The sequence below is a fragment of the Salvelinus alpinus genome, chromosome 13 (assembly GCF_045679555.1).
Source record: "Salvelinus alpinus chromosome 13, SLU_Salpinus.1, whole genome shotgun sequence".
In the NCBI taxonomy this organism is placed as follows: Eukaryota; Metazoa; Chordata; class Actinopteri; order Salmoniformes; family Salmonidae; genus Salvelinus; species Salvelinus alpinus.
In genome coordinates this window covers 38,802,765-38,826,679 of record NC_092098.1, presented here as the reverse complement: position 1 = coordinate 38,826,679, position 23,915 = coordinate 38,802,765, and the positions used below count along the sequence as shown (strand labels likewise).

General features: G+C 40.9%; 1 protein-coding gene across 2 annotated transcripts in view; it reads right to left on the bottom strand.

Moving 5' to 3' along the window:
* LOC139537672 (glutamate receptor ionotropic, kainate 4-like) overlaps positions 1–23,915 on the bottom strand; it is a 117,753-nt gene that overhangs the window by 25,932 nt on the left and 67,906 nt on the right. For both annotated transcript variants that reach the window (XM_071339256.1, XM_071339257.1), the window contains 3 exons: positions 23,271–23,423; positions 10,508–10,612; positions 3,312–3,419 (listed from right to left, as the gene is read on the bottom strand). In XM_071339256.1, the coding sequence (XP_071195357.1) occupies positions 3,312–3,419; positions 10,508–10,612; positions 23,271–23,423 (366 nt within the window). The remainder of the gene's footprint in view (positions 1–3,311; positions 3,420–10,507; positions 10,613–23,270; positions 23,424–23,915) is intronic.

Genomic DNA, 23,915 nt, shown 5'->3' with positions numbered 1-23,915 from the left:
ACAGAATAAATTGGAACAAGAGTGAATTAATGCCCATACGGTTACAAAACACCTCCTGGCTAGAACATCTTCCACTTAAGTTATCTTCAGAAAAATTTACCTATCTAGGAATTGTAGTTACCAAACAATATTCCTTACTATTTAAAGAGAATTTCCCCTCGCTGATGCAAAAACTAAAAACAAACATACAATTTTGGAGAACTCTCCCAATTTCTCTGCTCGGAAGAATTAATGCCATTAAAATGGTCTTCCTCCCACAACTGCTCTACCTATACCAGAACATCCCAGTATTCATACCTAAATCCTTTCATAAACAACTGGACTCAATTATCAATCCTTTCATCTGGGATTATAAAACACACAGGATAGGTAAAAAACACCTCTTCAAATCCAAGATGGAAGGAGGATTGTCTCTCCCAAATTTTATATTTTATTATTGGGCAGCTAACCTCCGTGCGGTTACGTTTTTGCTGGATGACGCACGTCCGTCACCCACCTGGCTTAGTATGGAGCGTGAGGAGTGTCACCCCTTCTCTATTGGTGCTGTGATTTTGTCGCCTGTCAATCTGGAGAGGTCACTTTATCGTAACAATCCTATTATACATTGCACAGTCCGAATCTGGAAGCAAATTAAAACCCACTTTGAGCTTAGACCAATGTCATTCATGCTCCCTGTTGCCAGGAACCCCTCCTTTGCCCCCTCCAACCTTGATAACACCTTTGAGCAATGGGGAGAGTTGGGGATAAGTACCATAGGGGATTTATATATAGAAGGGACCTTTGCTTCCTTTGAGTTGCTGAGGGAAACTTATAATCTTCCCAGAAATAACTTTTTCAGATACCTACAAATCAGAGACTATGTTAGGAAACACCTCCCAACATTTGGGAACGCTAAGCCTTCCATGTTTGACGGATGCATAAAAACATCCCCCACCTCAGACAAACTGATATCTCGTTTATATGACTCTTTTCAATCGGTTAGCACACCCTCTACAGAGGCCATTAAGGCAAAATGGGAGGAAGAACTAGGGACTGACATTTCGATGGCAGACTGGGAAGATAGCTTGGAGTATATCCACACCTGCTCCATTAACTCCAGACATCGGCTCATACAATTCAAGGTATTACACAGATTACACTATTCCAAAACCAAACTGCATAGGATATTTCCTGATACATCCCCTTTGTGTGATAAATGTCAGGCTGCACAGGGTACACTTCTCCACTGCTTTGCCCTATGCTCTAGCTTGCATGGTTACTGGTGTGGAATTTTTAGGATCCTCTCTGAAGTTCTGGAGACTTCAATTGACCCAGACCCGCTTCTGATAATCCTGGGAGTGTCTGATTCCCTAAACGGACTAACCAACCCCCAAAAACAACTCATCTCTTACAGTCTCATTTCGGCAAAAAAACTAATCTTGTTGTTCTGGAAAAAGAGGGAAGCGCCCACTACCAAATTATGGCTCAGCGAATTGGCAAACACTGTACACTTAGAAAGGATTAGATATATTCTGAACAATAAATTATTAACATTTGATCAGATCTGGCAGCCTTTCCTCTCTTACTTGGACCATTCGGCGCTGTGAATTTGTACTTTTTAACGCACTCTCCATTGTAATATTTTAATCCACCTCTGGGCAGCACGTGCTGGCACCGCCACCCGAGCAGCGGGAAGGGATAAAGGGGGGAAGGGATAAAGGGGGGAAGGGATAAAGGGGGGGAGGGATAAAGGGGGGGAGGGATAAGGGGGGGTGACACCCACCCTCTTTCTTTCTACCTGTCCTTGTTATGTATGTCTTGTTTTGTAATAATTGTTTTGTACCCAGAACTCTGGATCTTTTTATTTCTGTCTGCTCTTTTATGTTTAGTTAAAAATGGTATACCTGCCTTTCATACCTATACACCATTCCTGTGTGTGTTCAATAAAAAATATTTGAACAAGAAAAAGAGACTCGGTGTCAATGGGCTTTTCCTGGTTAAATAAAAGGTTAAATAAAATAAAATATATAAAAAATATAATCATTTTGTTTTGTTTTTATTTTACTCAATGGTCATGCTGCTGCTCCCCCTATGGTCATTCCACCCCACCCCCTCAACAGTCTTTAATCTGCGTGTGTGTGTGTGTGTGTGTGTGTGTGTGTGTGTGTGAGAAAGAGAGTGGGAGTGTTTGTGTGTGTGTGTTAGGCTAGCCGTGCTAGTGTGATTCATAGGTCACTCGACCATGACTCATGCCCTCCCTTGGGCCTCCCTCAGTTCTTCTCTGTGTTTCCATCAGTTTCTGACTAGGCTGCTTTATTAAAGCTCTGAGCCAATGTGTTTCTCTCTCAGTTATCCCTTAATGAGCCACACACAGTCGTTAATTCACAATATATTTAACTCACTTCATTAAGATAATGACTCAACATTTCCCACCTGTGTTCATTTGAGACTTGAGGTAACGAAGCAGCTTGCTTTAGGTTGCCTGGGATGCCAGATGGGCGGGGTCAGCAGTTTTGCGACTATTCTATTGTGCCAGTCAATTAATCTGCAAGCTGAAGGCCATGTACAGTAAGCCTATGTATGTAGCCAAGACTACCAAATATCAATGCCGCGCACACACACACACACACACACACACACACACACACACACACACACACACACACACACACACACACACACACACACACACACACACACACACACACACACACACACACACACACACACACACACACACACACACACACACACACACTGTCTACCAATTAAAAACAGTAGCTACCAACTACAGTACTCTGGCTGAATCTACAGTTGATTGAAGGGAAGAGGTTCATTTGATCATTTTTCTGTCTCCATGTAACAAAATGATGAGAAAATTCTAGTCATGCTCCGGTATTTCATACCCAGCGGACCAGGTCAAGCAAACGCAAATGAAGAAGAGACAGAGTCCATGGAGAATCAGCCTTGAGGAATTTCTATTTTTTTAAGGGCACCAATTAGGTTGTACCTCAAATAAGAAGAAACGCCAGTCTCTCATCTACTGAGGTCAACGGTGAAAGCGTCTGGAACACTTGGTATGCTTCTGCTTAATTGAGTTGGCAGATGGATTAAAAACAAGTAGAAGGAACAAGTAGTAGTGCCAAAAACAGGGTCGTGTTCACTAGGAGCGAAAGCAAACAGGCCGAAACGGTGCGGGACTACCTGAACTTGTTCAATAAGAAATGGTTGTTTTCGCTTTCCGTTGCAAAACTTTTTTTCTACAGTGTGCACTAATGAATACACCCCTGCAAACGTTGAAATAGTGTGGCGAAAAAAGAAGCTACGCTCACCAAGATGGTGGTGATGGTGAGGGTGGTGTTGAAGATGGTGCCGGCCATGATTAGGAGGTTGATGTCGCTCTCCATGGACAGACCGTGCTCCGAATGCCACACACCAACCTGGGAGGGAGGGAGACAGAAAGAAAAGAGGAGATGGGTAGAGGGTTGAAGGAAAGAGATTGAGAGAAACAGGGTGGTGCTGTGCTTTCAAACCAAGGTGCATGAACAGCAAACTGAAGATGAAAACATATTCAGCAACTCAGTAGTAGAAATTGAGGTTTGTTTGAAAAATCTATATGTTATTGTTAAAACCAAAGTGTTTCGGCAAATACCTTCATCAGGATATTTCAGAGTTGCTGAAATTCTTTTCATCTTCAATGTTCTCCTCAGAAAAGAAAGTGCAGGCTCATTCAAATTGACAGCTTCCGTCTGAGTGGCCATGGTTGGATTTGAATCAGAATTGAAGATATAGTTGGCTGTCTCACAGGTTTCATTCCAAATGGCATTGTTTCTTCCCCTATTCTCTATGAAGTGCACAACTTTTGACCAGAGTAGAATGAAAAGTAGTGCACTGTTGGGGATTAAAGTGCCATTTGAGATTATAGGGTATGGCTCCATTCCATCTCACACCATGCTTTGTGCTGAGTGAGAGGGAGGTGTTACAGTAGTCTTCTATACAGTTAAGGTTGCATAATTCATGTAATTTTTCCCGAATTTCCAGGTTTTCCCAAAATCCGGGTTGGAATATTCCTGGAATCAGGAAGGAATAAGAAGGAAATCTGTGAATCCTCCAACCGGGATTTCTGAAAAACTTGTGAATGCTTGTTGAATTTTGCAACCCTACACACATAAAAAAATACTACAGGACGTACTTTAGAATTCTGCAGAATTCTGCAGAATTCTAAACTACACACTGTAGTATCCCTTGATCATGTGCAGTACTTACTATATAATTCTGTATTAAACTGTAATAAAACGTAGTATATATATACTACAGACTGTATTGACATCTTAAGGAGATGATTGTGGACTACAGGAAAAGGAGGACCGAGCACGCCCCCATTCTCATCGACGGGGCTGTAGTGGAGTAGGTTGAGAGCTTCAAGTTCCTTAGTGTCCACATCAACAACAAACTAGAATGGTCCAAACACACCAAGACAGTCGTGAAGAGGGCACGACAAAGCCTATTGTCAGGATTTGGCCAGGATTGTTCAGGTTTTGGTCACTAGATGCCCCATTGTGCTTTTTTGACCCTTTTGTTTTTTCCCTTGTTCCAGTTATTATTTGCACCTGTGCCTCATTTCCCTTGAGTGTATTTAAACCCTTAGTGTTCCTCAGTTCTTTGCTCTGTGTTTGTATGTTAGCACCCAGCCCTAGCGATGCTATGAACATTTGTTTCTCCAGTTGGATTTTCTTGAGGTACTCTGGTTTTGTTCTTGATTATTTTTTATTATTCTTTTGAGGTTTGTTTTCCCCTGCTGTTCTTACCACTTTGTGGATTTTCCTTGTGTCTTGGAGGATATACATTTTTTCTCTTGGAATTACTTTTGACGTTGTGGATTTATATTTTTGCATGAAGATCTTTTCCTTTTTACTTTATTAAATCATCGTCTCAAGTACTGCTGTGTCTGCCTCATCTTCTGGGTTCTGCCGACTATTAGTGGCTCAGTTTACTAAGTGACTGTTTCTCACACCGGAGAACCGAGTTCGTAACCGGGTCCTGACACCTATTCCTACTCAAGAAACTAAGATTTGGCATGGGTCCTGAGATCCTCGAAGGTTTCTACAGCTGCAACATCGAGAGCATCCTGACTGGTTGCGTCACTGCCTGGTACGGCAATTGCTCGGCCTCTGAATGCAAGGCACTACAGAGGGTAGTGCGTACGGCCCAAAACATCACTAGGGCTAAGCTGCCTGCCATCCAGGACCTCTACACCAGGCAGTGTCAGAAGAAGGCCCTAAAATTGTGAAAGACCCCAGCCACTCCAGTCATAGATTCTCTCTACTACCGCATGGGAAGCGGTACCGGAGTGCCAAGTCTAGGACAAAAAGGCTTCTCAATAGTTTTTACCCGCAAGCCATAAGACTCCTGAACAGGTAATCAAATGGTTACCCGGACTATTTGCATTGTGTGCCCCCCCAACCCCTCTTTTTACGCTGCTGCTACTCTGTTTATCATATATGCATAGTCACTTTAACAATACATTCATGTACCTACTACCTCAATTGGGCCGACCAACCAGTGCTCCCGCACATTGGCTAACCGGGCTATCTGCATTGTGTCCCGCCACCCACCACCCCCTCTTTTACGATACTGCTACTCTCTGTTCATCATATTTGCATAGTCACTTTAACCATATCTACATGTACATACTACCTCAATCAGCCCGACTAACCGGTGTCTGTATGTAGCCTCCCTACTTTTATAGTCTCGCTACTGTATATAGCCTGTCTTTTTACTTTTGTTTTATTTCTTTACTTAGCTAATACACGCTCTAACCAATAGTGCAAAAAATTTAAGTAAGCATTTCACTGTAAGGTCTACACCTGTTGTTTTCGGCGCACGTGACAAACTTTGATTTGATATTTAATTTGCATATACCACATCCATTCCCCTCCCCCATATCCCAATTTCAAATCAAATCAGGCTTTATTTGACAAATGAAAATAAAAAAGTACAAATATTTACTACACAACAAACAAGATAAAAAAGGAAAAGCTAAACATTTGTGTTTTAAGATATCTTTTAAATAAACGTTTCCTTCTCAATGTCAGCTGCGTTTATTTTCAGCAAACTTATCATGTGTAAATATTTGTATGAACATAACAAGATGCAACAACTGAGACATAAACTGAACAAGTTCCACAGACATGTGACCAACAGAAATGGAATAATGTGTCCCTGAACAAAGGGGGGGGGTCAAAATAAAAAGTAACAGTCAGTATATGGTGTAGCCACCAGCTGCATTTAGTACTGCAGTTCATCTCCTCCTGATGGGGTGCACCAGATTTGCCAGTTCTTTCCGTGAGATGTTACCCCACTCTTCCACCAAGGCACCTGCAAGTTCCAGAACATTTCTGGGGGGAATGGCCCTAGCCCTCACCCTCCGATCCAACAGGTCACAGACGTGCTCAATGAGATTGAGATCCGGGCTCTTCGCTGGCCATGGCAGAACACTGACATTCCTGTCTTGCAGGAAATCACTCACAGAACGAGCAGTATGGCTGGTGGCATTGTCATGCTGGAGGGTCATGTCAGGATGAGCCTGCAGGAAGGGTACCACATGAGGGAGGAGGATGTCTTCCCTATAATGCACAGCGTTGACATTGCCTGCAATGACAACAAGCTCAGTCCGATGATGCTGTGACACCTCCCCAGACCAGACCACCTCCAAATCGATCTCGCTCCAGAGTACAGGCCTTGGTGTCACGCTCATTCCTTCGACGATAAACGCGAATCCGACCATCACCCCCGGTGAAACAAAACCGCGACTCGTCAGTGAAGAGCACTTTTTGCCAGTCCTGTCTGGTCCAGCGACGGTGGGTTTGTGCCCATAGGCGATGTTGTTGCCGGTGATGTCTGGTGAGGACCTGCCTTACAACAGGCCTACAAGCCCTCAGTCCAGCCTCTCTCAGTCGATTGCGGACAGTCTGAGCACTGATGGAGGGATTGTGCGTTCCTAGTATAACTCGGGCAGTTGTTGGTGCTATCCTGTACCTTTCCCGCAGGTGTGATGTTCAGCTGTACCGATCCTGTGCAGGTGTTGTTACACATGGTCTGCCACTGTGAGGATGATCAGCTGTCCGTCCTGTCTCCCTGTAGTGCTGTCGTAGGTGTCTCACAGTTTGGACATTGCAATTTATTGCCCTGGCCACATCTGCAGTCCTCATGCCTCCTTGCAGCATGCCTAAGGCACGTTCACGCAGATGAGCAGAGACCCTGGGCATCTTTCTTTTGGTGTTTTTTAGAGTCAGTAGAAAGGCCTCTTTAGTGTCCTAAATTTTCATAACTGTGACCTTAATTGTCTACCGTCTGTAAACTGTTAGTGTCTTAACGACTGTTCCACAGGTGAATGTTCATTAATTGTTGGGAATTGCATGGGAAACAGTGTTTAAACACTTTACAATGAAGATCTGTGAAGTTATTTGGATTTTTACGAATTATCTTTGAAAGACAGGGTCCTGAAAAAGGGACATTTCTTTTTTTGCTGAGTTTATGTCCAGTTTCAGCACCCCTCAGGTTCTCTGGCAGGCTATTCCAGTGGCTGGGGGCATAATAACTAAAGGCTGTCTCTCCATGCCTCTAGGTCCAAGGCTTTGGGATGGTTAAAAGGCCAGTGCCAGAGGACCTGAGGGACCTACTGGGTATATAACTTAAAAGCATGTCTGACATGTATTGGGGTGTACAATCGTCGATTGATTTAAAAACCAATAGTGCAGAGACCTTAAAACCAGTGTAATGTGTGCGCTCCGTCTGGTCTTGGTCAGTACCCGTGCTGCAGCATTCTGTATGTTTTGCAGTTGACCAATGTCTTTCTTGGGTAGACCAGACAGGAGAGCATTACAGTAGTCAAGCCTGCTTGTAATAAAAGCATGGATGAGTCTCTCTGCATCAGCCTGAGAGAGAAACGGCCGCACCTTGTCAATGTTCCTCAGGTGGTAAAAAGCTATTTTGATCACATTGCTAATGGGTGATTCAAAATTTTGTTTAGAATCTAAAATAACACCTAGGTTTGTTACCTAGTGTTTTATCTTTATTGCCCGTGAATTAAAATGTGCGACTAGATTCTCTCTCTGAGCTTTGGCTCCAACAATAAGTACCTCGGTCTTGTCTTAATTTTTGGGGGTATTTTAACCCCTTTTTTCTCCCCAATTTCAATCATGTCTTATCACTGCAACTCGAGTCATGCGTCCCCCGAAACATGACCCTCCAAACCACACTTCTTAACAGGGAAGGCAGCCACACCAATGTGTCGGAGGAAACACTGTTCAACTGACAACCTTGTGGCAGGCACCCGGCCCGCCACAAGGAGTCGCTAGAGAGCAATAAGCCCCCCGGCCAAACTCTCCCGTAACCCGGACGACGCTGGGCCAGTTGTGCGCTGCCCTATGGGACTCCTGATCACGGCCAGTTATGCTACAGCCTGGGATTGAACCCAGGTCTGTAGTGACACCTCTAGCACTACGATGCACTGCGCCACTGAGGCGGCCTGGTCATGGAGGAAGTTGTGAGCATCCAAGTATTTAAACCATTAAGTCTAATTTATCCGTGGAGCTAAAGTACTCTGGTGACACAGAAATATAAAGCAGTGTATCGTCTGCGTAGCAGTGAAAATAAATGCAGTGCTTTATGATAATGCTGCCAAGGGGTAACATATATCAACTGAACAGTATCGGACCCAAAATCGAACCTTGTGGAACACCATATGTGATATGTATTTTCTCTGAGTTATGTTCACTAAGGGTGACAAAAAAAAATCTCAACCGGTTAAATACACCAATTTGTGCCAACCATGAGTGAGAAACCCACATGCCAAGTATAGACCATATTATTGTGTTCCCTACAGGTTATGTAAAATGTGCTCTTTTAGTATTTGTCCAGTAAGTTTCCTCAAGGGGAAATCCCCCCTTCTAAGTAAAAGATAATAAAACAAAAACACTATAGCAAATACTACAGTAATGTCTGCAAAAACAACAGTAAATACTATAGTATACTACAGTAATATCTGAAAAAAAAGCACTATTGTACTGTAAATATTACAGTATACTACAGTAATATCCATAAAAAAACACTACAGTGAATACTACAGTAATGTCCACAAAAAAACTTGAGTAAATACTAGAGTATATACACACACAATAGCTTTTAAACTATAGTATTATACTATAGTAAACTATAGTGTTTTTATGTGTGTACCTGCAGGTTTACTATACAGTACACTATACACATAAATAGATATTGGATATGGGTTTGCAAGAGTTTAAGAAATGTATTAATTTGGGTCACACATAGTATTCTGGTAGTGGGGGGAAAAATGCAAATTACATTACATCATGCAGTATGTTCCATCCCAAATGTAACCCCTGGTTACAAACACTGCAGAAAGTGCATGTCATCATACATTTAATTTCATGCGCAAAACACTGCTTCAAAGCCTAAAGATAAATTACTACCTTTACAAGTCATGCCCTGTAGACCAACATTGAAGTTTCCCCCTTTCGACATTTGGATGTCTGATGAAATTTAGCCTGTTGACTGGAAATGCTCGACTACAAATGCTTGCAATTTCATATTTAATCCTTTCACTATTCACTGGTTCCTATTGTAAGATACCTCTGAAAGGAACACTGGCAGGCAGACACACAGTGTCCTCTGCAATGCTACAGTAACTAGGGAGGGCACAGCAAATCTGACTTTCCGTGACATCTTTTTATATCACAGAATCAATAATATTGATATTGTCATGTATTCTTAGCCAGAAGGAGACATCTCAGTAAGAAACAGAAAAGTGTACATGGGAACAATTAAGAGAACATCTTAAAAGTAAAGAAAACATTTTGGGTAAAAACATTGATAAAACAATAACTAAAAGAGCGATAAAATCCCTGACTACACGCTATTCAAAAATATTTTTAAAACCTAAATGCAGTCTACACATCAACCCGACTATGTTGTGAAGCTTGGTTTTTGAAAGCTCTGCCCTCTGACATAATTTATCTTAATCTTAGTATATAATCTAAAAGCAAATGGGCTATTAAAAATGTCCAATTAAATGGTGGAGTCAAAACATGTCACATTAACTGGAGGCAGGCATCGTGACAGAATAGCACTGGCCCTGCATCTATGGCTGCTATGGCTTGTTTACAAATGCAGTCTTCATGGTGAGGGATCAAAAGAAGTTCTTTCAAACATCGTTTCATATGGTAACTTATTTTTCGAGATGCCTTCATGAAAGATTTATGAGCTAGAGCTCCATCTCTCAACTTTCCCTTTAAATGTCTGCCAAATGGCACCTTATTCCCTATTTAGTGCACTGCTTTTGACCAGGGCCATGGTCAAAAGTAGGGAACTACATAGGAAATAGGGTGCCATTTGGGACTCAAGCTAAACCTTGGCATCAGACTGTAGCTCTTTATATACAGTTATACACAGTAAATCCCAGTCTGTTACAAAGTCAGTGGTTATTGTGTGTGCAGTGTAGCTTTACCTGCCTTAGCCCCTCTGAGCTGCTCTGCACGACCCTCAGGGCGTAGTTGAAGCGGTGGCCTTTGCTGTTGAACTCTATGTGTCCGGTTAGACCTTCCAATTCTACCTGTCAAAGACAGAGCAAAAGGAGAGGACATACTGGGCTGTGCATCTCAATGAGAGCTCCAAATGGTATTGCATTAAAACATATACAAACACAATACAGTATATATAGTCTCTGTCTGGCTCAGTTGGTAAGAGCGTGGCTTTAGCAATGCCAAGGTTGTGGGTCCAATTCCCAAAGGGATCATTTCCTATACAGTCATTGGATCACATTCACATATTAAAATGTTGGCTATGGATCCAGAGTTCTCGCCCCTCCAGAAACCTCTTTCTTAGAACCATAGAACACGCCGATTGGCACGTGTGTTTTTCTGTTGCTCATTCAGTCTTGGAAGTGTGTTTCCTGACCGATTCCGCGTTTGTTTAATGATGTTTGTCCCCCATGAGACACTGTAGACAGGGAAGCCTATTTCGCTTCCTCAAAATCCCCAGAATGAATCTAAGATATCTGCAATTCATTTTTGACTTCTTGTTATTTTGGCCGATGATGTTTAGATGCACAATTTTATATCTAACTAAGGTGTTTGATGCAGTATTTCTCAAGTAACAAAAATGCGTGACGTGTTGTCTTATGTAAACAGCCATTGCTGCTGGGTAGGTCTGCCTCTATGCTATTTGGTAGAGAGCAATCGCCGCAGCTGTTCACCCCATGTTAGTGGGCAAATGGACATCATCAAATCAAATCAAAACCCAACCTTCATTTACCTAGTGTGACGCATGGATGTTCCAAACTCAGTTTTAGACCAGACTGACTTTATGACCAAAATGATCAAATTTACACTTCGTAGTCAATTTAGACACGAGAATAACTGTTTGACTCATATCGATTTCATGTTCTTAGGGATTTGTTGCTTTTTAAAAAGCAGTGGCTCTTTAAAGCTATGGATCCAGATCCTGTTCTTGCGCATGTGCTATTTTACACACACATACATTTTTCTAACGTAGCTGCTGTTCACAGTCCCCCTCCCTTTACACTCTTCTGAACCATGCTTATGTTTGCAATGATGATGAAAAAAGAACATTCAATTGCTAATTAGACTGCGATGGGCAAGTTCGTTTTGCGTCGCCGGGTGCCATAGTTAATTGCCATATGCTGATATCGTGACGAGAGTAAATAGCTGCATGTACCTCAGCAGCTAAGAACATGAAATCGCTAGACTGCCTATTTGTGTCATGCTTATGTTTGTATGAACATGTATTTTGTGTAAAACATGTAAATAGCTGTATGTAGCTTACTCCTCTCCTGAAAAAAAAACATGCAATTGTGCTTTTACTTAGTGAGGCATGGAAGGCAATAGTTCGAACAGTTTTGTGTGCAACATGAAGTTTGTAGGCTACACCACTGACGAGACAAAGGCAATCAAGGAGGGGGGAGCGGCAGTGGAGCACTCAGCACAGCAGCTAATTAGGCAGCGGAGTGGGCACTCAGCTACGTAAAAACAAATATTGTACAGTCGCTGAAATATCTGTATTTTTAGCGTGGGCAAATTGAGATACAGAAATTCTGTATACGTAGCCATCCGTAAAATGTTTACACACAAAGTGGTGTCTGGACAGAAAGGTACTACAGAGAATCATGTTTTGGTTGGGAAATCATTGCTTTTAGTGCATATGGTTGACAGTGTGTACTGAGCTATTCTGGAGAGAGCATTCCAAGTTTATGACTAAGAACCTGACAAAGTCAACATGTTGCCGACGCTCATAATCGTATCTTGGCTTGGAGACCTCCAGGAGCAGTGTGATTCACTAGGTGACAGGCAAATGACAGGCCTGGATAACAGCCCTGAGAGTGCATACTGTGTGAGAGAGACAGAGCACATTGTGTGTGTGTGTACATGGGTTGTGTGTGTCAGGGTTGGGCTCAATTCAAATTGAAGTCAGTCAACTCAGAATTGATTTGAATTTAAAATCCCCAAATTTCAAAACTTTTTTTTTCTCTCAAAGGTTTTTTTATTTGAATTTGTTGAAATGATTCTACAGACAACAGAACAGGTAGAGGGCAGAACACACACAGATCCCCTACCAAAATCAAACCCACCCCAACCCCCCATGCTCTAACAGAACACGCTTCCTCTACCAAATCAAGCCCCACCCGAAAACCAGACTTAAAGCATGCATGATACAATGAGTAATATAAATCAAATAGTAATTTTAAAAAAAAACATATTATTTAAATAATAGTTTTTTTTACAAATTCAGTTTGGTTTATGGAGTTGTGAAATTAGCTGGTTCATGTCTTCTACAAAGGATAGGAAAGGTTGCCAGATATTATAAAATGTAATTGTCGATCCCTTAACGAGTAGCGTATTTTCTCTAGCTTGAGATGTTCCATAACTTCCTTTATCCAAATGGTTAAAAGTAGGAGGAAACTGATTCTTCCACTTAAACAGTGTACGACGTCTAAATAGAAGACTAGTAAATGCCAGCATGTTTCCCATAGAACTGTTTAGAGGGGTGTCATGATGTGGCCCTTTCTGTGTGTAGATCGTGGCTTTCCAATCTCCCTCTCCTACGCCCAGGTTCTGTTATCTCAGGTCGTAAATTCCTGGTGGAGACTCTCTCCCCCTTTTCCTGCAGAGAGGGAGACCACAGAGTGAACAAAGAATTTCACGTGGCCGAACTCCTACATCTCCAAAATGGGAGAATGAAACAATATGTCCACTTGTGAGAATGGTCCATGGACACTTAACTTCCCCTAGGGCAGCATTCGGAATTTTGGATGAAATGCATGCCCAAATTAAACTGCCTGCTTCTCGGGCCCAGAAGATATGATATGCATATAACTGGTAGATTTGGATAGAAAACACTCTAAAGTTTCCAAAACGGTTAAAATAGTGTCTGTGAGTATAACAGAACTGTTTTGGCAGGCGAACACCTGAGAAAAATCCATTCAGGAAGTAGTTTTTTGGGGGGTTTTGTAGTTTTCTATTCAATGCCATTACAGTATCCATTGACTTAGGACTCAAATTGCAGTTTCTATGCCTTCCACTAGATGTCAGCAGTCTTTAGAAATTGTTTCAGGCTTGAATTCTGAAAAATGAGGAAGTAAGAGCAGTCAATGAGTGGACCCTAAAGTGTCACAGAGCTTTTTCATGCGCGAGACCGAGAGAGTGCCTTTCTTGTTAACCTTTTAAATTGACTACGTTATTGTCCGGTTGAAATATTATCGATTATTTAGGCTAAAAACAACCTGAGGATTGAATATAAACATTGTTTGACATGTTTCTATGAACTTTACGGATACAATTAAAAAAATGTTGTCTTCCTGTTTTGACTGCGTTTGAGCCTGTGGATTACTGAAGAAAACGCGCGAACAAAACAGAGGTTTTTGGATATAAAGAGACTTTATCGAACAAAAGGAACATTTATTGAGTAAATGAATGTCTGCTGAGTGCAACCATATGAAGATCATCAAAGGTAAGGGATTTTAATTTTATCTCTATTTCTGACTTGTGTAACTGTTCTACTTGGCTGGTTACTGTTTGTAATGATTTGTCTAGTGGGCTATGTTCTCAAATAATCGTAAGGTATGCTTTCGCCATAAAGCATTTTTTAAATCTGACACCGTGGTTGGATTCACAAGAAGTTCATCTTTAAACCTATGTAAAATATGTTTTGTTTTCTGAATTTTTATAATGAGTATTTCTGTATTTGAATTTGGCGCTCAGCAGTTTCACTGGCTGTTGAAGAGGTGGGACGCTAACGTCTCACGTACTCAAGAGAGGTGAAGGGACAGTTATGTTGAGTGCGTTTCATTTGGTGACCTCATGAAGGACAGGAAACACACATAAATATATCTCTGAATGTGTACATTTCTCAATTATGGTGTTTGCATCTAATTCTTGTATAATATGAATGAGTAAAGATGAAACTATTTGTGAAATGATGTAATGTGATGTTAACCTTTAATTATGAGAGAATTGCATTCCCTGTAAAGTTTAACTAGTCAGCGGCCACGCCCCCGTGAGCACAGACACGATCTGGCGTCATGGAACCGCCCTTTTCTATTGTTACGAATAAAACCCCCTCCTGAGGAAATCCTCTTCAGACTAAGCAAAACCCCAGTATGAGCTGTTGTTGCAATGGTTGAGTACCAAGACTAGAAATCCATACCAGGTGGCGCATTGGCTACACGGCTGGAAATGGTTAAACTCTGTGAATATCGATCCCTACAGAATAAGAGCAAATATTAGATACTAATTACTAGACTGCAGCTAGAAATTATGTAAACAAAGGACAACCGCCGAAACATCTACTCTAAGAACAATGGATGCCTGACGTATCCATTAAATAGAGACTATCAGGAGCCGCCGATAGAGCTACCACCATGAGTAACCAGACTCTGATGAACTGACTCTCCAGCAGATGGACCGACGATTCCAACAGAGAAGACAACGACATACGGGCGTAAATATATTGATTGCAATTATTCCCGAATGAGCGAGCGTTCATGTGCAAAGGATTAGCATTTCAATGAATATAATTATCCACTGTGTGTAGTGATCCATTTTGTCTTTCTCGCTCATTTATCGGTCCACACCCACTTTTCTTTGTATACCAAGCCGTCATATCGGTTTAGCCCAATAGGGGATCTTCCCTATCATTGTTAGTAACCAATATCTACTGTTTGTTATCCTCTACGGACCCCCATCCCGGATCCGGGATCATCCTCATCAAAAAAGCTGACTAGCATATAATTTCATGAAATCACAAGTCCAATACAGCAAATGAAAGATAAAATCATTTCCGTTTTTTTAAATGTTTTACAGCGAAAACACAATATATATTTATGTTAGGTCACCACAATAGCCAAACACACAACGCCATTTTTTCACCGCTAACATAGCTTTCACAAAACCCACAAATAGAGATAAAATTAATCACTAACCTTTGAACAACTTCATCAGATGACAGTCTTATAACATCATGTTATACAATACATTTATGTTTTGTTCGAAAATGTGCATATTTATAGCTACAAATCGTGGTTTTACATTGTGAATACGGCTCCAAAATGCACCAAATTGTCAGGAGAAATTTTGGACAGTCACGTAATCTAACCAAAAAACTCATCATAAACTTTGCTAAAAAATACATGTTGTACAGCAAATGAAAGATACACTGGTTCTTAATGCAACCGCTGTGTTAGATGTAAAAAAATAACTTTAGTACAAAGTACAGCATGCAATATTCTGAGACAGCGCCCAGCCATTCTCCGCCATGTTGGAGCCAACATATTCCACAAAAATACGAAATAACATCATAAATATTCTCTTACCTTTGATGATCTTCCATCAGAATGTAGTTCAAGGAGTCCTAGTTCCACAATAAATCGTTGTTTTGTTTTAGAATGTCCATTTCTTCTGTCGAATTAGCAACTTTGGCTAGCATTGTGGAGCGCACATGTCCATCAACACTTGGCGCATGGAACGAAAAATTCCAAAAGTCACAATAAACGTTGAATAAACTGGTCAAACTCAGTTGAAAATCCATCTTTATGATGTTTTTCTCATATGTATCCAATAACGTCCAAGACGGAGCATTTCGTTGTGTATACCTAACGCATTGCAGAAAACAATGTGGTGTTCCCTGGTGCGCAGCTAAATACTGCCAATAAGGCGGACCTGTCACTCCAAAAGCTCTCATTCGGTCTCACATCAAGCTAGACACCCCATTCAACATTCTACTGCCTGTTAACATCTAGTGGAAGGCGTATGAAGTGCATACAGATCCATAAATATAAGGCAATTGAATAGGCAAGGCCTTACACAGATCCCCATTTTCAGAATTTTCACTTTCACTTTCACAATTTACAACATTTGGAATGAGACTGACATAAGGTACAGAATAGTTCATGAATAGAAGACTAATTGATCAGATATTAAAATATCTGAAGAGTTATATTCGGAAAATTATAACTTTGTAATCTGAAGATTTTCCGTGGTGCCCCGACTTCCTAGTTAATTACATTTACATGATTAGTTTAATCACGTAAAAATAATAATTAGAGAATTGATAAAATAACAGTCTTCACCTTTAATGATGCCAAGACACGACAGGGGCCTCCTGTGGTGCCACTCCAAATAATGCTATAATGGCAGAAGGTTCTATAGGTCTCGAGTATCTTAGAAAACGTCTCAAATTGATATCCAGAAATCCGTCAATTACGGGCATGTCCAAAACATGCCCGAAATAAAGTAGCAGGGGCCTGTTTACATCAGTCACAAGTGGGATATATTTCTGGTCTAATCTTGGATAATTTTGCCTTTGACCAATGCAGCCGATTAACTATTTTAAATTGAATTACAGCATGTCTTAGACATATAGATGAAGTATGTATTCTCTGAAGCATACTCTACCAAGTTTCATCTGAAAGTTGTTCACCTAAATCCATTAACCATTGGTTCTTAAGAGAGTTCAGGGAATCCAGATTGTACGTGTTTAATAACGTAAACAGTGCATTCGGAAAAAATTCAGACCCCTTGACTTTTTCCTCTTTTTTTTTTATGTTATAAACTTATTATAAAATGTATTAAATGTTTTTTTCACCCTCAATCTACACACAATATCCCATAATGACAAAGCAAAAACAGGTTTTTAGAAAATGTTGGGGTCGTCGTCCTGTTGAAAGGTGAACCTACGCCACAGTCTATGGTCCTGAGTGCTCTGGAGCAGGTTTTCATCAAGGATTTCTCTGTACTTTGCTCCGGTCATCTTTCCCTCGATCCTGACTAGTCTCCCAGTCCCTGCCGCTGAAAAACATCCCCACTGCATTATGCTGCCACCACCATGCTTCACCGCCGTAGGGATGGTGCCAGGTTTCCACCACGAGTGACGCTTGGCATTCAGGCCAAAGAGTTCAATCTTGGTTTCAGCAGACCAGAGAATCTTGTTTCTCATGGTCTGAGAGTGCCAAAAAGGCACCTAAAGGAAAGTCCAAGCGGGCTGTCATGTGCCTTTTACTGAGGAGTGGCTTTCATCTGGCCACTCTACCATAAAGGCCTGATTGTTGGAGTGCTGCAGAGATGGGAGAACCTTCCAGAATTATTTTTTAAATTTAATCAATTTTAGAATAAGGTTGTAACGTAACAAAATGTGGAAAAAGTCAATGGGTCTGAATATTTTTCCAAATGCACTGTAGATCAAGCTTATGCCCCCTTTGATATAAGGGTTCACTTTAAAAATAGAATCTAGAAAGGAGGTAGGTTGGTGTGATGGGAAGTGACAAGAGTATGAAGATACCTGCAATTGCGTAGTTTTGTACCTGAAGAAATGGAATCGAGGAATATTTAACTTCTCAAAAGATGTAAAATCCATATCAATGTACATGTCGTTCAGTGAGGAGATCCCTTTTCCAGACCAGGTATGAAACGCCCTGCCTAATAATGATGGAGAGAATGAATGGTTCTTTAATAATGGGGCAGAAGTTGAAAATTCACTGAGACCAAACGATTGTCTGAACTGTTCCAGAATTTTAGAGAATGTTTCTCAATAGGGTTTTTAGTGTATTTGGAAACAGGCTCAGCTAATGCAAGTTGAGCCGAGCAAGGCAGCTAAGGAGGTGGGGCCACAGGATGAGATCTTTGGGCTTGTAACATCAGGGATTTCTGTCATCCAATATAGAATGATATTTAGATTAGCTTCCCAGTAATAATATTTGAAGTTCGGAACGTAAACAAGGATTTTTCTCGTTCCAGAAAAAAGCAGATATCAATTTATCTATGGATTTATTTTTAAACAATATTGTCAGAAAGATAGGAATACATTGAAATAAGTATAGAAACTTAGTTAATTCTTCCGCATTTATAGAGATCTTTGAAATTGTGTGTGACCCAAATATTTCAATTTCCGTCACTGAAGGGCACATGACTAAAATAGGTTTGCATGGCAGAAGGATTAATAGGCATCAATTGACTTTGTAGATTAACCTGAGACCCGGATATTTCACCAAATGTCTTTAGTAGAACCTGGATCTCTGAAAGACCAGTTAAAAAAGCGTCAGACATATATTATAGCATGTCATCCACATAAAGTGAAACTTTATTCGAAGAGGGGGCTTAGAGCATAACATTGATAGTGGTGTTATTAAATATTGCTATGGCTAAAGGCTCAATTGCAATGGCAAACAGCTGAGGGGATAGAGGACAACCCTGTCTTATCCCACGTTGAAGTCGGAAAGTATCTCTACATTGCAATTCAGTAAAGAAATTGGCCTATATGAACCACTCAAGTTTTTTTTTTCTTTCAGAATATGTGAATTACATGCTTGCCTCATTGTTCAGGGTAAAGTAGAGGAGAATGATTCCTCAAATATGGAAACCAAGAGAGGAGAGAGTTGATCTGAGAATTTTTTAAGAATTAGCTCGGAAGTCCGTCTGGTCCGTCGGATTTACCACACCGCATAGATTTAATTGCCAATACAATCTCTTCTACAGAGAACTGTTCTTCTAATTCAGCAGTTCTCAGGTTCAACTGAAGGAATATCTAAATTCTCAAAGAAGGTGTCAAGTAAGGTGGCATTACCAGTGGATTCCAAAGTGTATAATTGTCAGTAAAAGTTATGAAAGCATGAATTGACCTCTAAATGATCAATACATGTATTACCCAGCCCATCAGTTATCAGGTATGGTTTGATTTGCGGTTCTCTGACGCAGCTTTTTTTTTAGCTTGTCAAGTTGAAAGAAGATCAAACTCTGAAGTGTCAAACGTTGTTTTAGTAAATCTGGGGATGGAGAGTGTGAATATGCCTTATCCAAATCAAGATTTATTTGTAAATTCCCCTAGGCTTGGAATATTGCACTTCTTTAATCTTGCGCTGTACGAAATAATTTGGCCTCTTAGATCAAATTAAATGTTATTGGTCACATACACGTGATTAGCAAATGTTTTTGCGGGTGTAGCGAAATGCTTGTGCTTCTAGCGCCGACAGTGCAGTAATATCTAACAAAATACACAACATATACCCAAAACACACTAATCTAAGTAGGAATGAATTAAGACTATATACATAAGGACGAGCGATGTCAGAGCGGAACGGACTAAGATACAGTAGAATAGTATAGAAAACAGTATATACATATGAGATGAGTAATGCAAGATATGTAAACATTAAGTGACTAAGATATTGTAGAATAGTATAGAATACTGTATATACATATGAAAGAAGTAATGCAACATATGTAAACATTATTAAGTGACTAAAACACCGTAGAATAGGATAGAATACAGTATATACACATGAGATGAGTAATGCCAGATATGTAAATATTATTAAAGTGACTAGTGTTCCATTCCTTAAAGTGGCCAGTGATTTCTAGTCTATGCCGCGGGCAGCAGGCTCTAATGTGCTAGTGATGGCTGTTTAACAGTCTGATGGCCTTGAGATAGAAGCTGTTTTTCAGTCTCTCGGTCCCAGCTTTAATGCACCAGTACTGACCTCGCCTTCTGGATGATAGCAGGGGGAACAGGCAGTGGTTCGGGTGGTTGATGTCCTTGATGATGTTTCTGGCCTTCCTGTGACATCGGGTGCAGTAGGTGTCCTGGAGGGCGGGTAGTTTTCCCCCAGTAATGTGTTGGGCAGAGCGCACCACCCTCTGGAGAGCCTTGCGGTTACGGACGGTGCAGTAGAAGTACCAGGCAGTGATACAACCCGACAGGATGCTTTCAATTGTGCATCTGTAAAAGTTAGTGAGGGTTTTAGGTGACAAGACAAATTTCTTTAGTCTCCTGAGGTTGAAGAGGCTCTGTTGCACCTTCTTCACCACACTGTCTGTGTGGCTGGTCCATTTCAGTTCGTGTATGCCAAGGAACTTGAAGCTTTCCACCTTCTCCACTGCGGTCCCGTCAATGTAGATTGGGGGGGGGGGGGGGGGGGGGTTCCTGCCTTAATTGATTCCCATACTGTTGTAGGAGACATTCCAGGGGTTTGATTTAGCTTGAGAATAGCTTAATTTGAGATGATATAAAAGCAAAAAAGGTTTCTTCTGATAGCAGTAGTGAGTTAAGCTAAGTGAGTTAAGTTAATTAGGCTGTGCATTTGGTATAAGTAGTTTCATAGTAAGCGGAGAATAATCCGAAATGACTATGCTTGGTAATCACACTCCGTGATAAGTGGCAGAAATCTATTGTCTAGGTAAAAGTAGTCTATAATTGAGGTCTTATGAACTGGTGAGAAAAAAAAGAACACCCCTAGCTGTGGGATTGCGGAAACGCCACGCATCAAATGTCTTAAGAAATAGCTGAATTGTGGATAATGTCTTTGATGAAGATGATACTTTAGTAGAACTATGATCCAGATTGGGCGACAGTACACAATTCACATGTCCATATTTGGTTATCAAGATGTTTTTTGTTACGAATGAACTGTTATCCAAATTTGGTGCATGCATTTCAGCCAAGATAACAGGTGCATTATACACAGTCTTCCTACTACAATAATGAAACGACCTGCTGAGTCTGCCTTTACACTTGATATTGCAAACAGTATGTTTTTACTAATTCAAATGGCTGCTCCTCTAATTTTAGAATGAAAATTGCAATGATATGATTGACTGATCCACTCTCCTTTTAAACAAGTGGTCGAAGGTGCGTAGATGTGTCTCCTGAAGAAAGGCGATATCTACTTTAAGTTGATTTAAATGAGAAAAGGACCCTTAAATCACCCAGTGAAACTTAACATTACAGCTTGCAAAAGTGACCGAGCAACCAGCTGTCCCTCTCATGATATTAGGCCTAGCCATATAAATTCAGGTGGAAAAAGGTTAGATGCCAGATTACAATAACAACATTTTTCGAAAAATAGCTAATAAAAAAAAAGAGTTGAAGAACAATATTTAAAAAAAAACAGTACTCTGAAGTCTGGTATGAAAAAGAAACACACCATGGTCACCTAATAGAACAAGGTAATCCCGACGCAGATATCCACACATAATGTGCTTGTAGTGGGGAACACTAAACCTATCCAGAAGAGAGCCCTGCTGAAATAGTGAAGGTTTTAAAAACAAGTTGCGCATAATAAATAAATAAGAAATACTTATTTACAACTCAAAACTAGGCTATTTTAAAAGAAAGTATAAAACATTTTATAAATCACATATTACAGCAATACCACTAAGTTAGCAGCAATGTCTTTAAAGAAATGACGAAACCTAATAATAGAACTTTGCTTTATCTACCCTGGATACTGGTACCATCGATAAATATAAATGAGCAGCTTCATGGTAATAAAATAAAACTTTAAAACAAAAGGAGAATTGACTCACCAAAACTAAGGCACTAATGTAACCTAATAATAATAATAATAATAATATCAACTGATGCCAGTGGCAACGCTATACAGTATCTACAAAAGAGAGACTGAGTCTGCAGTGGTAGACACATTCGTCCATTACCCTAAATCACCAAAAATAGGTGAACATTCAGCCATTTGCTTCATCTGACCTCGGTAGAATGTTCGCCTTCATGAAGGCCATCGCCTTATGGGGGTCTTGGAACTCTTTCTCAGTGCTGTTGTATGTTATACGGAGCCGGGCAGGAAAAGCCACACCATACCGAACATCGGTCCGTCCACGGAGCAGACTCTTGACATGGTTGATAGTGGCACGGTCACAAGCATTCGCTGGGGGCATAGTCTGGGAAGACAGAGATGGGTGCTCCGTTGCATCGAAGTGGGCCAAATTCTCTGGCACGCCGAAGAACATCAATACAATCCTGATAGTATTGTAGTTTAGCCACAATGTCGCAAGGTTTTCCGCCAGGCTTTCTTGCTTGAGAGCCCTGATGTGAGCGGTCTTCAAGGACGTCTTTATCGAATTTGAGGGTTTCCTTCAATAACTTTGAGACCGATGAAGTAGAACTTGAGCCCAGGTCCTCAGCTACCCCCATGATCCTGATATTGGATATTTGTATATAACCTTGTAAATGTATGCATTGTTCCTTTAAGCTAGCCACATCAGTTTTGAGCTTCTTAACTGTGGTTTGTAGCATAGACATGTCGTCTGAGCATGTTGACAAGCCTTGTTCCATGTCGGAGACAGTTTTCTTAACTGTACAAATTATTGCTGTATGCTTTGCGAGTTCATTCTTGACTGCTTGTAACTCCGACTTAATGAAATTAAAGTCCTCACTGAGCGACTCCTTGAGTTACGACTTGAGTATAGATTAAATGTCCGCTCTGAGGGCAGCAAGAATCTCGGCCTTCAAATCCTCGGTGTACATTTTTTTGCCGAGTGGAGGAGCCACTGTTCCCACTTGTTGAAGAACTCGAGCTCCTCGTCTTGGGCCTAGTATTTTCTCTTTTGTCAGTGACTCCGCTGAACTTAAACTTTCAGGTTTTGCGCCATTTACGCATTAAAACAAAAATAAAAGTTTAACAAAGTAAAGCACGTCATTCAAAGGCGGTGTTTCCTAATTCTTTTTGGGTCAAAGTGCAAAGAAAGTATTAAATAAATGCAATTTCAGGAGGAGCTCACTCACTAGCGCCCCCCAAATTTAAAAACTTTTGACAAACATAGCTTCTCATTTTCAGTTTATTGAGAAGTCATTGAAAATGTCATTTTTTCAATCATTGGAATTTCAGATTACCTTCTGAATTGACTGCCTTCAATTCTAATTGACCCCAACCCTGGTGTATGTACACATGCGTGCGAGTTGTAAGCGCTCACCATCCGTAGGTAGTTCATCAGGCTGGTGCCGTGCGCCCAGATTTTGGGTGATTGGCAGGTTAGCTGTGTGGCGCCCACGCTCTGGCTGTGGTTGAGCTCCCTCACAGCAGACACCACCACATGCATTGCATCATACAGCAGGGCTGGGGAGAGCTGGGGGACAGAGAGGGGGGGGGCAGAGAGATATAGAGAGGAGATGGTAGATGATTGAAGGAGAGAGGGAGATAGAAAACAGATATGTAGAAGGTTAATAGAGATATATAGACAAAGGGAGGAGAGAAGAGAGGTGATGGGTAGAGGGTTAAAGGAGAGAGAGGAAGAAGGATAAAAAATACAGGGTTGAGAGAGAGAGCAAGACACACACTCAAATGCTGGATTAGGAAATCAGAGAGTCTCGATACTAAGCAATATATTTAGATATTCCATCCAGTGATAGTGTTTCTCTCTAAGTCTGAAAGAGCTTCATTGTAGGAGTGGGAGGAAACTAAGAAACTAATCCTCCTTAAATGTTCCGCACAATGGCAGGGTGGATTCCAGAAAGATATAACAATACCCATCTGAATATGATGGATATGGTATGGATATGGAAGCTCGCTTACTGCTGGTGAATACAAAGTAAGCACGCAGAGTCGTGTTAGAGAATGG